This window comes from Coenobita brevimanus, chromosome 51 (assembly GCF_032717465.1).
Source record: "Coenobita brevimanus isolate Jiangsu-jjx chromosome 51, ASM3271746v2, whole genome shotgun sequence".
Taxonomy (NCBI): Eukaryota; Metazoa; Arthropoda; class Malacostraca; order Decapoda; family Coenobitidae; genus Coenobita; species Coenobita brevimanus.
Window position 1 is genome coordinate 42,264,812 of NC_137004.1, and position 15,000 is coordinate 42,279,811.

General features: G+C 42.4%; 1 protein-coding gene across 1 annotated transcript in view; it reads right to left on the bottom strand.

The window, feature by feature from the left end:
• LOC145400128 (uncharacterized) overlaps nucleotides 1–15,000 on the bottom strand; it is a 203,486-nt gene that overhangs the window by 12,423 nt on the left and 176,063 nt on the right. Inside the window, exons 2-3 of the mRNA XM_080272639.1 lie at nucleotides 4,911–5,496; nucleotides 2,619–2,701 (exon numbers count right to left, since the gene is read on the bottom strand). Coding sequence (XP_080128765.1) covers nucleotides 2,619–2,701; nucleotides 4,911–5,496 — 669 coding nt within the window. The remainder of the gene's footprint in view (nucleotides 1–2,618; nucleotides 2,702–4,910; nucleotides 5,497–15,000) is intronic.

Sequence of the window (15,000 nt, forward strand, 5' to 3'; positions counted from 1 at the left end):
GTGATGGTGGTAGATGTGGTAATGGTGGTAGCTGTGGTGATAGTGGTAGTTGTGGTGATGGTGGTAGTTGTGGTGGTGGTGGTAGCTGCGATGGTGGTAGCTGTGATGATGGTGATTGTGGTAATGGTGGTAGTTGCGGTGGTGGTGGTAGCTGCGATGATGGTGATTGTGGTAATGGTGGTAGTTGCGGTGGTGGTAGCTGACGGCAGAGAAATGTTGGTAGTTGTGGTGAAAAATGAAGATAACGATGTAGCTGATGATTTACAGCTAAGAATGTAATAATCAGTCATCATGTAGTAAGTGTAAAATATATAATGAAACACACACACACACACACACACACACACCTGCTAGAAATGTTGCTATTATTATTCATCCCCTAGTATTGTCTGTCTGCCTGTCTCTTCACAAGATAATAATAATAATAATAATAATAATAATAGTAATAATAATAATAATAATAAGCGAGGGTTTGGACACAGGTGAAGGACGTGAGCAGCTGTTGGTGTATGATAGGATTGCTTTGAGGCTCCCCAACACCTCTTCCTTAGCGATTTATTTTGCTTATTACACATTACAGTCCTCTTCAGTGTTATACAGATCTCCCTAATATGGCCACAATATAAACAGCGTACGAAAGGATATGAAACAGCTATATCCAAAAATAAATCGCTAAGGAAGAGGTGCTAGGGAGAATATGGGTGGACAGAGGAAACAAGGGCATTTTTCCTTACTTAAATTACTACTATTTTACTTACCCCGCCCTTGACCCAGGTTCCACGAGGTACTGCAATCTTATTTGGAAAACATATACTTTTTTGGTGGCATAAAAATCGGGGGAAAAAAATAGAAAATGCAATCCTACTCACGCATGTCACCGCTTGGATATTAGTACCGGGGCGTCCACTGTCAAACATGGGAAGGCTTTCTCATCCACGACTACTGATGGCAGTGACGGCGGTATGATCACTGTATGTCGAGGGGTCTTGTGGATGAGCAATGGAAACTATTTTAACACAACTTTTACTTAATTTGTTTTTCCTTCCTTCGCTCATCTCGTGAAAAAAAAAAAAACATAAATAAATATAATCGGTCTTTAAACTGTTCTCTGCCTCAGTTGGGAATCGATCGCAAGACTTTACAATCATCAGTGCACACCGTTATTATGGTTATTTATTCGTAATCCATATGGCACGTTCTTAGATTTGTAACTAAAATTAGCTTGCACATTCTTAGAACGCGGTCTAGTTATTATTCTTCAAATTCATGCGTTCCTGAGTCTCGCGGAGTGAATTCTGTTGACACTTCTGCAGGACGAATCACGGAAGGGTGGAAGATCAGCATACGAGTGATGAAGATTAGATTTATAGCTCACAAAATCACTGCAAAATAAAAGGGAACGAGTTTATAAAAGGAGTGAGTCAGGAACAGCTTTTCTACTGACAGTTTAAAAGCAGAGAACGATGACCGTCTACAGAAGCTATCAATCAACAAGAGAAGAAACTTAATCTGAAAATGCAAATGGAGGAATAAAAGCAGATTGGGGGAGTTTGAAAATGAAAAATATTTGCGTCTGATTCAACTGTTGATACTGGACATATTTAGTGCAGTTACAAATGCTCCACAAATGTTCCGAAAGACAGGTAACGTGGATTCTTAATTTACGTGGGATAAAAACAAAACATTATGAGCACCTGAAGTAACTTATTCTGAGGCCTGAAAGAGGATGAAAAAGATGATCGGTGCTTTAAAATTTTCCTGCTTAGAATATACACATGTTGATATAAATGGGATGAAGGCAACAGTGATCAAGAACCTAATGCGTAGTAGTAGTAGTAGTAGTAGTAGTAATAGTAGTTGTTGTTGTACTTGTTGTTGTTGTTGTTGTAGCCCCGAGTTCATCAGAAACGTGAACCTAGTGGACTGCAGGCTTAAGCTGATCTTCTGCATTTCACCATCCTTCTTTCGGGAGATAGGGAAGTGGCTGAGGGACGTTTGTATAACCAGGCAGCTAAGCGACCTGGTTATATCGGTGCCACCACATGAAGGCATCCCTGTCATTAATCAAAGTCCTCCCCACCTGCTCCCCCTCCCTAACTGTCTCACTCTGTCCGAAATCCAATATGCTGAAAATAGGGGCCTTTTAAGTAAATATTACTATTATTCCCTAAGACAATACAGTTCATATCAGACTGGGCGTGATTGATGGCATAATTAGCCTTTTAAAATTGATGTTCTTAGCTCGCAGAAGGACGATTGATGATGATTATACACGTTCACTTCTGTTTTCTAACTGTTTCACGTTAAGAAGCTGTAAGATACTAAAACAGAGCTGTTTTTGTTTAAATCTGCGAATATTTATGCTTGGAAAGAGAGAGAGAGAGAGAGAGAGAGAGAGAGAGAGAGAGAGAGAGAGAGAGAGAGCATGTAATCTATAGTAAAATTCAGTGGGAAGCTCGATGATGATGATGAAGATGATAATGATGATGATGATAATGATGATTCTACTGCTGCTGATCATAATGAAGATAATGATGAAAGCGATTATGATGATTAACTGATGCTGCTGTTAATGATGATGATGCTGATGGAAAAACAGATAGAGGCTGAGGACCCACCGACAAGATGGCGACGATGAGGAGCCCCCCGACGAAGGAGTAGATGGCAGAGAAGAAGACGAGGGCCCACAGCACTCCCTGACCTGGTGGGGGGGAGAGAGAGGGGGGAGATAAGAAGGTTAGTCGGGGGGAAGGGGCGTTGGTTGGGGGGCGCGAGGAGGAGGCAAGACACTGGAGAGAGAGAGAGAGAGAGAGAGAGAGAGTACGAAAACAAGAAAAAAATGTATACAATATGTGTTAAGAATAAAAAAGTACAAAACAGTGAGGAAAAAGACGATGAGAGAGAGAGAGAGAGAGAGAGAGAGAGAGAGAGAGAGAGAGAGAGAGAGCGAGAGAGAGTGTGAAAACAAGAGAAAAACTATACAGTATATGTTGACAGAAAAAAAGGTGCAAAACAGTAAAGAAAAAAGACGATGAAGAAAAACAGATGTGACACAGAAGAGGAGAAAAAGAAAAGACAAAGAAAATGAGAAAAAAGTCGATTAAATAACAATTATGAGATAAAAAAGATAAAGATAGAGAGAGTAATTAATAAAGAATGGGAGGAATAAGTCAGAATGAGAAATATTTAAGTAACTGGATGAGAAGAAAGAGTAAGAGTGAGAGCAAGGCGTGAGCGAGTGAGATAGGACACGAGGAAGGAATTTGGTGAGAGAGAGAGAGGGGGGAGAGAGAGAGAGAGCGCTTAAAGTTAATGTGAGGGAAAATAGAAAGAGAATGAAAGAGAGATACGGTCCGTGAGAAATTGACTGTTATTTGAGAGAGAGAGAGAGAGAGAGAGAGAGAGAGAGAGAGTCGTATCAGCGGTAGTGGCGGTCGTGAAAGTGTCGCACGTGATGGTAACACCCTTAGTTATGGGAAGCCAAGGCCGACCATTACCAGCGTAAGTAGAGCGTAAGTAGATTGTAAGTACTGAGCAAGTACAGCGTAAGTAAAGCGTAAGTACAATATCAAGTACAGCGTAAGGACAGTTAGCAGACCGTAAGTATATCGTAAGTGTAAGAATTGCGTAAGCAGATTAAACATAACGTAAGCTTAACAATTTCTGCGTAACTAAACCGTAAGTACAATGTAAGTAGGTTGTAAAAATAGTCTAAGCAGAACGTAATTAGACTAAGTAGGACGTAAGTACATCGTAAGAAGAGCGGAAACAGATGGTAAGTAGAGCGTAAGTAAGGCGTAAGAAAGAACACAAGCAGCTGGTAAGTGGAGCGTAAGTACATCGTAAGTACAGCGTAAGTAAAACCCACAACCACCATATTAACCTTCTAGTGGAGAGAGAGAGAGAGAGAGAGAGAGAGAGAGAGAGCTCAGATTGGTGGAAATGGTCAGTATATAATGAATGGGTACGGAGATAGGCCCCGATGATGAGATAGCCAATGAATCGATAACCATCTGCCTGAATCGCCCTTGACATTTCACGTAAAATATTATCCAAAAAAGCAAAGACCTATTTCGGTGAATGTACTACGACTCTTATTTGGACTCATCAACCCTTTCCCTGAGTCATAGGAGATTTTAAGCTTATTTTCCTACACCCAGACGATTTTGCTCAGCTCAAAGAAATCCCTCATATCATAGTTTTGGTTGATTTCAGACGATTTTATTTAGTCCAGGAAAATTATTGAGTCAAAGAAGAAGCACAAAAACATAAATTGATACACGAATATTAGTATCATTATTCCTTGTATGAAGCGAAATATATATCCACTATTTTGAGATCAGAACTAATAAACGGTTATAAAAGACTGTGAATTTATACGTAAAATTCTGTACTGCCAAAACAGCGGTGTTGAATGCATTTGTAGTGAGAGAAGAGCTTCATAACAGAGAAATGGAAAGGAATATAAGTAAAAGAGGACATGGAAGTAAAAGATAACAAAAAGATGGCAAATAAAGTTCACGAAAAGATTATACGGAAGTAGGAAGATAACTGAAAGAGGATACAGTAAATACAAGATAATTACTAAATGGAGCTAAGAAAGAAGATAAAGAGGGAACAATGGAACGATAATTCAGGGGATAAGGAAGTGGAAGATACCTGAAAGAGGAGAAGGAAGTAGGTTATTAAAACATAAAAGCATAAAAGAATTAGAAAGGGGAAAGCAAAACACGACTGCAATAAGGAACGTATAAACAAAAACATAACAGGAACAGGAAATAGAAGATAATCACACACACACACACACACACACACACACACACACACACACACACACACACACACACACACACATTAAAAAAGAAAAGAAAAGCAGAAATACCCACTCCCCCACACAAACTGCAACTCACCTGGCGCAGCGCACGTGATCCCAGACCCGTTTCTACTCGAGGTCGCGTTGGTCGCCTCCGTCGTCGTCGTAGCGATGGAGGTGATTCCCGAGGGCGACGGCGACGACAGCCACACCGCCGACGTGCCCGAAGTGTCCTCCCCAAGCGCCCCCGTGGCCATTTGCGTCTGCGTCGGAGACGGGAGGGACGACACCACCACCTCCTCGTCCTCTAACCTCAGCTCCATCGTCATCGGGGACGTGGACGTGGACGAGCTGACGTTACTTGGCTGGATGGTTGTCGTCTGTGTCGTAGTCGTCGTCGTTTGCGTTGCGTTCACGTCGCTCTCGCCCACCTTTCCGTCGTCCCCTTCCCTCTGTCCCCTCTCACTGCCCCCCGTGTCGTTACTACACCCTCCGTTTTGGCAGGGTATGGGCGACTTTTGGCCGATGGGAAGGAAGCCGATGGGACAGGTCGGGGAGGCGAAGGAGTACGAGGAAGAGGATGAGTCTGAGCTGGAGTTGCTGGAGTCCGAGGTGGAGCCGTAGCTTTGGTATGTCTCCAGAAGCACCCAGGAGAAGATGAGAGTCTGCGCCAGGCTCACCATCTGAAAGGGAGAGAGAGAGAGAGAGAGAGAGAGGTGAGAGATGCGTATGTTAGGGGTATAATGGATGAGTTTATAGAGAGTGAGCATATAACTAAGGTGTATGGTAGAATGGAGTGTAATATAAGTGGCTCTTCTGTAGTAGTAGTAGTAGTAGTAGTAGTTATTGTTGGTGCTGTTGTTATCTGAATGGACTCAGTAGAAAGCAGGCTAAAGTTGCCCCCTCCTCCTGCAAGACCACCATCCCCCCCTTCAGAGGATAGGGGATAGAGAGGGAACTGAAGGCGCCCCTCTCCAACACTTAGATAGATATACTGATCCTTTACATTCACCTTTTTTTCATTTCTTCCCTCCTCTCTCTCTCCTTCCCTCGTTTATCTCTGTTCACATCAATCTCTTTAATCCTTTACACGTCTTTTATCGGGCTTTCTCTTCTCTTTAATCCTTCATTCATTTTACCACTTCGTTTTATCTTCTGTCTTTCTTTTATTTTGCTGTCTAATATTCTGTCTTTTTTCACATCTTTCCCATCGTTTTCGTGTCCCGTTTCGTCTATTTTCCTCTCATCTTATTCATTCCTACCTCTTCGTTTGCATGTTGTTCCTTTCTCCATTTATTTTTCATATTTTCCCCCTTTCTTCCTCTTCTTCCATGTTTTCTCAAGCCTTACAAATTTTTCTCCATACTCTCTTCCTTTCCTTTACTTTTCCTCTTTTTTCCATTTTGTATTTTTCCACCTTCTCCTTTCATGCTGTATCTCTCATTTCTTTCTTTTCACTCTTTGCTTTCGATTTTCTTTCATTCTATCTTCCTTCTTTCCTTTCCTTTCGTTCTTTTCCATCCCTCCTTTTTATTCATTCATATTCCATCTTCAGTTCACATTTACACCCTCTTAGTCAATCCATCATTATTTATTTCGTCTCTTTTCTCACCTACACTTCCTTTTATTTCCGGTATTTCTTTCCTCCTTGCTTGCACTTTACTCTTCTTTCCCTCTACTCTTCTTTTCTTCGTTCCTTTACCTTTCCCATACATTTCCTATTCCTCTTCATATACTGCTCTCTCCTTGCTTCCTGTTCACTCTTTCTTCCCTTTCTCTTTCCTTTTCCTCACTCCTTTCTTCCTTCCATTCGTAAATTTCTCCCCTTTCTCCCTCTTCCTCTCCTCTCATTTCCTTCCTCCTTTCTTTCATATTCTATTTTCTCTCTCTTCTTCTCCTCTTCCTTTCCTCTCATCCATTATTGCTTCTTCCCCCTCCTCCTTTCTTCACTTCTTCCTTCCTTCCTTCCTTTCAACTTCTTTTTTCCCCTATCGATTCCTCCTTTGTTCCTTTCACACAAGTCTGATGTCTCTCCTGTCTTCTCATTTTTCTCCCTTCTCTCTCTCTCTCTCTCTCTCTCTCTCTCTCTCTCTCGTACTTTCCTCAATCTTCCTCCAGTCTAAGCTTCCTCCCCACTTATCTTATATTTTCCTCTTCCTTTCGTTCCATTTCTCCTATCTCCCTTTGTTCTAAACCCCTTCAGTTTGGCTACGATTTTTTCCATTTATTCCCGCTACAGACAGACGATTTTATTCAGCTTAGGACAGGCCCATCGTAGTGAAGAAATTAAAAAAAATCCCCCCATTAACAGCAGTTGCCAGTAACCCTTTAACTCCGACAACGATTTTTATCATTTGATTCTCGCTATCTTCAGACGATTTTATTCAGCTTCAGGGGAGAAAGAAATCATGGCTAAGAGGTTATATTTTCCTTCAACCGTCTTTTCCTGCACCTAATTTATTTTGTTCATGATTTTTATACTTTTTTCCTGTTTTTTTTTTTTTTCGAACGCGCTACTTTCGTCGTCCTCGCTTCTCTTGCTACTCACCTTTTCCTTCTAGTGATTTTTTTTGTTCTCTTATTTTCCCGTTTTGTCTGTCTCCTTCCTTCTCTTCCTCCTTTCGTACTTCCGTCTTCCTTGCATCCTTTGTTCTATCCCTCATCATTCTCTCTCCTTCCCCTTCTTTCCACACCCTGCCTTTGTTCCGTTCCTTCCACAATGCTCTCTCCTCCCTCCCTTCTTTCTTTCCACATCCCTGCTTTTCTTCTCTCCTTCACCGCTGTCTCTCCTTCACTCCTCCTCCTTTCGACATCCTTGCCTCTCCTCCTTCCTTCTCCATTTTCTCTCCTATTCCTCCTCCTCCTTCCCACATCCTTGCCTTTCTCCCTCCTTCCTTCTGTCGTCTGCATTCCTCCTTTCTCTTCTTTCCTATACGTGATTCTTTGTCTATTTTTTCTTTGCCAGATTACAATTATTTTCGTGTTCTCAGTTTTCTTCCTTCTTTCTCTCCTCCTTTCTTTTGGCACCTTCCCTCCTCCTCCTCCTCCTCCTCCTCCTCCTCCTCCTCTCTCTCTCTCTCTCTCTCTCTCTCTCTCTCTCTCCTTTGTCTTACCCCCCTTTCCATTTTCCTCTCTGCTTCTGCTTTCTCTGGTCTTTGTTTCCTTTCTCTACTTATTTTACACTTCCTCTTTCCCGTTTCCTTTCCCTCTATTTTCTGCTCTTCCTTTTCTCACTCTTCTTCTTTCCTCAATTTCCCTTTAGCCTCACTTCCTTATACTTCCTTCTTTCCTCCCCATCCTGTTCATTAATTTCCCTTCTTGCTTCTCTTCCCGCCATCCTCTTCCTTCTCATCCCTCCGCCTCCTTCGTGTGCTTCCTCGTTCTTCCCTCCACTTCTTTCCCTCCTCCCTCTACTTCTTTCCCTTCTTTCTCTCTCCTCCCACTTCCATCTTGTATTCCTTTCCTGGCTCTTCTCTTCCTCTCTCTTCCTTTCCCTTCTCTTTCTCCCACCTTTTTCTTTTTCTTCAACTTCCTTTTCCTCCACTCTTTCTCGTCTCTTCTCTCCTCCTTCTCCTTCCCTTCTCCTCCCTCTCTCTCCTTCTGGGTTCTTCCTTCCTCCTTCTGTCGCTATCGACCCCCTCAGCGCCCCCAGCCTGGCCTCCCTCGCTGCCTCTCACGGTCATTACGGCAGATGGGAACGCCAAACACACGCCCTGCCCCCACCCACACACACACCCACGCCCATGCCCACACCCACAACTAAACACATCCACCTCGCTCATACCCAAACCCACACCCATGCCCACATCCATACGCACCCCACCCCCAACCTCACTCACACTCATGCCCACACCCACACCACCATAATACTTCGTTCGTGCCCACATCCACATCTACACACACCCAAATCGGAACCCACACCCATACCAATGCCAACACCCAAACATACCCACCCTGCCCCAACTACACCCTCACCCACGCCCACACCCATACCCAAACACACCCATCCCACCCCACCCACACTCACATCCTTCCTGCACTTACATCTACACCCGTTTTCATGCCTTTACTCGCTCACGCTTTGTTCGTGCCACGCCCAGACCCTTCTTGCCCCCTCACAAATGCCCACACCCATTCCATACTCAGCCTCCCCCCACATTTATGCCCAAATCCAGTCCAAGCTCCAAGCCCACACCCCACTTGCACCCACATCTAAGCCCACAGCTTCATTATACCTCACCCACACCCACCCACACTCCACACCAAGGCCATATCCTCTTTATATCTTTACCCCTTCCCCCACCACCACCACTCCCAGCTGGTATCCAATTCTTGCCCACACCCACTCACTCGCCTAACACCCACTTACACTTCCATCTCACTCACGAAACCCGCCCACATATCACAAAACAATCCACCAACACCAGCCCACCCCCATCCACAAAAGCCCCTACCCAAACTCACTGATACCTACCTATACCCGCTTACTGCTCACAGGCATCCCTCCCTTCTACACACATCCCCGTACATATCTAAACTCCCTCTCTCCCTCCCTCTCTCTCTCTCTCTCTCTCACACACACACACATCTCGTCCACATCTATCCACAACCCAATCCACACCCACTCACAACCACCCAGATCTCACTCAAGAAACTCAGCCACATAACGTTAACGCCGAAAAACTTAATAGCACGAACACGAGGTCCAATTAATGGCTCTTTGGACTTCACACCAACCCTCCTCCACCCACAGATACCACCCACACCCACTCATACCCTCCTGCCCACACTAACTCAGCCTCCACCACCCACACTCGCCCACAGTTGCTCGTCTCTGCCCACAACCAGCCAGTCTTTTCATCGTCATTCTCTTCTTTCTTCCTTGTCTGCTCTTGTGTTGGTAGTAATATTCTTTCCACACTGTATCTCTCTCTCTCTCTCTCTCTCTCTCTCTCTCTCTAGCAACTTACGACAGTCAAGCAGTAGCGTGATGGACTGCCAATCGAGGAGCCTTTAATCAACTCCGGAAACGCCTCTCCAACTAAAGCGATTAGAAGTAACAAACACAAGCGTCTTAATTACTACGAAGTCTTTTTCACTTTCTTCTCGATATAGTCATACAATTTTACTTTCCCTTGACTTGTTTACTCTTTTATCTTTATTTTTTTATTTAATGGAGGCCTATAGTAGTGAAGAAGGTAGCGGTAATCCCCATTCACTTGTTCAAAACCACGACGCTATTCACTTAAATTTTTGTCATGGCTAGACTGCTATTTTACTTTGCCTCTGCTTTATTACTTCTTTACTTATGTACTTTTTTAAAATTTAGTGGAAAACAATTGTACTGAAGAAGTTAGCGGTAATCCCCATTCACTCATTCAAAACAACGACGTTATTCACTTAAATTTTTTGCTATGGCTAGACTGCTAGATTTAGGTTAGCGAGATCTTGTGGTGAACAATGGACGCGTCGGAGGCATTCGATTCTCTATTATTCACGAGTTAAACGGTTCAACCTAAGTTCTCCATTTAACTTTATACAATGGCATAAAAATTTGACACGTCTCTCAGAAAAAATTCTAACTAGTGAAAGATGCCATTAGATAGATTCCAAACCCTTTTAGCCCTAGTTTAATTTATCTATATTATTTATTTATTTATTTATTATTTCTACCACCAGACGATTTTATTTAACTCTGATGAGATTTATTAAACTGGAGGGGTTGGATACAGCCTTCATTAATCCCTTCACTACCATGGGGATTTCCTATGCTGAATGAAACCGTCTGGAACTAAAAATATACTACTAATATAAAGATACAATACAGGGAGATAAAATATACATAAATACAAACTCACGCAAGACAAACTTTTTGTAAATATACTGCCAACTCCAGAAAGGATCTTCAAGAAAAATTTTATGATTATAATGAATCATTTTGGTTAGAGGACGAAAAATTATAGTACACTTGTGTTTCCTTGAACATTTCGTTCACTGGAGACATTTTGAAAGGGTTAATGGAGGATTTATCTAACCCCTCCAGGAAAGGAATAAAATCGCCTGGATGTGGCAAGAATGATGTGTGAAAAGAGGACATCGCAGAGAAAGGGTTAACATTAAGAAAAATTTTTTTTGGAAAAAGTATTGTTTGAATGGTTTATGAGAGAGAGAGAGAGAGAGAGAGAGAGAGAGAGAGAGAGAGAGAGCTCGGGTGAGGGAAGGAGATGGAGGAACACTAATAGCAGTAGGAAGAGTCAGAGTAATTGTCCCATTCCCCCCTTAATTACATTCTCTCTCTCTCTCTCTCTCTCTCTCTCTCTCTCTCTCTCTCGCCTCCCCCTATAAAGCTCACTCCACTTACAACTTTTGGCCCTAAAATAGAAAACGTGGGCCGGGTCTATTCCTTGAGCTTCTATTTTGGAAATCTCATATACCTCTTCACGCGATTCCAAAATTTCAAGCTACTCAAAGTTTTTAATCCGTTTTGGGAGACTATACTTTTTTTTACTCTAACTTGGCCTAAAATTGTCACCTCTCTCCATCTTGAATGCCGAGCTGTAACACTTGATCAACACTAGAATTCGATGCTAGTCACGAAGGAGTGCTACGGGAAATATGTTGAGCCGTGGCATTATATTTTTCTGCCATTGAGGTACGTGAAAAAAACTGCCAAAGGATGAAAATCTGGGTCAAGTTAAACGTGTATAGTTTTATTTATTTATTTTCTAACTGTAGTACTCTAGCAACTTTTTGACCAACTGTATTCTGGATTATTGTTATTATTATCATTATTATTATTATTAGTGTTATCATTATTTTGCATTCTTTGCTAGTAACTATTGGCATACTTTTTTTTTGTAATTCTGTTTTTCATTGATATAAAATGCAGCCACACTATACCCTCAATAGTTTTACTCTTCTCATACTTTTTAATTCATTCTGGAGTTTTATTACCATAAGAAATGATTTTTTTTTTTTTCAGTGGTTTCCGGTTTCAGACAAAAATTATTAAAATGGAGACAGTATCACGGGGGCAATACTAGCTAATCGTCTTTCCACTCATCTTTCCTGGGCAGTTCATTTTCTTAACAATACTTTCTGCCAATAAGGAGAAGACGCAGTGAAGAGAATTTTTGTATAATATATCCAACGTAATCGCGGTAACGAATCACAGTGGGAAAAAAACTCGAATATTCATCCTTCCACTTTCCTTTGATTAATTTCTTGTCATGGATAAGAGTCAGTAAGGAGAATTTTTCGTATATCAGGTGTAATCACAGTAATGGATGTCGTACGGGACTTATCATGGTGAAAAACACACACACACACACACACACACACACACACACACACACACACATGAATTCTTAATAACCATCTTTCTCCCCCCTCCTCTCTCTCTCTCTCTCTCTCTCTCTCTCTCTCTCTCTCTCTCGGCACTTCACGGGTTCACGCAGCTCGAAAAAGATTCAACACAGCCAGAGCCGCCCAGTACTTACACGTCGGCTTAATTGCGACCAACGACCAGGCCCCCCCCCCCACACACACACACTAAAGACCCAGCCACACGCCCACCTCCGCCGCACGCACGCACACACACAAAAACGCACACAGTAACACATTTGCTTAAGTGCTTCTCCGCCGCTGTTTCCTCTCTTCTCGTACTTTGTGAGCTTTTGTACTCTGCGTTTTAGGTCTGTTCATCTCTCTTTAGTTGCTGTTGTGTCTAGGTGAGGTCTGGAGCTCTTGGGGTTGATAGATTTGTGTATTAATCCTTCTTATTGTTGCCCTTCCCTATCTATCTATCTATCCATCCATCTATATCTATCTATCTGTCTACCTATCTATCTCTCTATCTATCTATATATCTACCTATCTATAGCCAGACGCCTTAATCATGTAAGGTGTGGCCACAAACAAATCGCCTCCATGTCATCCTGTCCTCTGTCATTTCGCTGCCCTACCCCTAACTTACACACTCTCTCTACCTTACTTATTTCAAGCACACAAAGTTACTGAACGTCTTGAAGCCTTTGTCAGTGAGAGGCCTGTCGTGGCGGAAGTAGTCAAAATAAAATAAGTAGCGTCCTGCCTTACGAAGATTAAAATAAATAAACAAATCAGTAAAATAGGCTTCAGATTACACCCCCAACATGCCAGCCGTATTTCCAGAGTCAGGAACAGTAAAGCGTGAAATTGGAACTATCGGCTTCTCAGTAAAATAAATCATGCATCACTTTATTCATCATTTTAAGCTTTCGAGATGTCATACTTAATAATTTTCACTAGTTCTCTCTTGTGCCAGGCCTATTTCTGATCAGGTTATTTTGTATTCATATTTTCCTCTGTCCTGTACATGCAATTTTCTTTTTCATCTCTTATATCCTCTCTCTCTCTCTCTCTCTCTCTCTCTCTCTCTCTCTCTCTCTCTTACGGCAGATTTACAAGCACCTTGGCCCTATTAAATCTATTAAATGCATTCGTTTTATTTTTATACTCCTCATTCCATTTCTATTTTCAACTTTTCTCAAACACTTTCCGAATCAACACGATCTTATCCAGTAATATTATACAGAACACTTTTCCTTTCTTTGCTCCATTAAAAAAAAAAAAAAGTGAGCTCCCTCTCCATTTCTGTTTTCCTCATTAATTTTATACCCACCACAAATTTTTATTCAATTAATAGGCTTCAGTTTTCTCTCTGCAGTATTCATTCCTTTCAAAAAAATCCTGCTCTTCTTCCAACCACAATTTTTCTGCAAGTGGCGAGCGTTCTCACTCAAAGTCTCCTGGCTCACGGATGAATGCGCCTGAATCCGACCGCACCACGAACGCATTTATGTTGTGATCCCCCCGCCGTCAGCCCTTAGTTCTCTTTCAGCCTCCGTCGGGGTTGTTACGTCCCTCATCTCTCTCCTTTTCCCTCGTTTGTCCTTTGCCTGTGGATGTGTAGATTTTTGCACCTTGATGTATGTTATTTTACTTTTGCATCAGTCATTCTTTTTTCTTTCTTTCGTCCATTCCCCCCCCCCTCTCTCTCTCTCTCTTTAAATCTTGTCTTTTTGTCATCAATGTGTATTAAATCTTCTTTTCCTTCTCCCTCTTCCTCCTTTTCCTCCTCCTCCTACCCCTCCTCCTCCTTCTCCTTCCTATTCTCATCGACTTACTGTAACAAGTCCCATTCTTTTCACCTTGATGTTAATTCTAACCTCTCTCTCTCTCTCTCTCTGTTTTCTTCCTTCTTCCCTTGTTCTATATATTTTCTCTCTCCTCTCCCTCTCACTTCTTCCATTATTTTCTCTTTTTGTTACATCTTTTTATCCGTTCTATTTTTTCTCCCTATCTGTCTCGCTCTCTGTCTCTCTGTCACTCATTTTCTACCCCATAAGAGGCGTAGGGGTCCGGGGCGAGATTAATCGGACCAGATAAATCATGGGTGACCAGCCTCGTTCGTCCCTGAGCTGCATAAAAATTATAAGCAATGAACCCTAACCAATCCTCAGATATTTACCCTCACGTACCTCATATGGTTGCGGTGTCTTAACCCATCCAACTATCAGGCTTCATGGTTACCACCCAGCGCAGTAAATGGTTTCGTGGGCTACAGGATTTTATTTGGCTTGTCACACGGAGTAGAAAAGTTGAAAGCAGCACTAAATCGAATGAGTGAATGGTGGGCGCCACCACCTACTCTTCTCTTTTTTCGTCATTCTTCCCTCATTCTCCCATTTCTTCTCCTCTTACATTTTCCTCCCTTCTCCTCTCTTTTTCCTTCCTTTCCCTACTCTCTCATCTCCTTTCTCCCTTTCCCCATTTCAGTCACACTCTCTCATTCCAGAGCCTTTCATTCTTGCTTTAACCTCTCCTCTCAGTCCTTCCTCCCACCCTTTCATCTCTCTCTCTCTCTCTCTCAATTCAGGGACGGGTTATGGACGCCTGGCAGGAGCTACACAAGGAGTTTCTCTTAGCCTGGCTCTTTTAGGCGCTACTACACCTTTAACACCTCTCTCTCTCTCTCTCTCTCTCTCTCTCTCTCTCTCTCTCTCTCTCTCTCTCTCTCTCTCTCATTCGTTTATCCTCGATCTTTTGCTTACTTCTTATTTCTCCTCCCAACACTCGCTCTCTCATTAGCCATACATCTTCTCTTTCTTGTTTCTTATCCCGTTCTCTCTCTCTCTCTCTCTCTC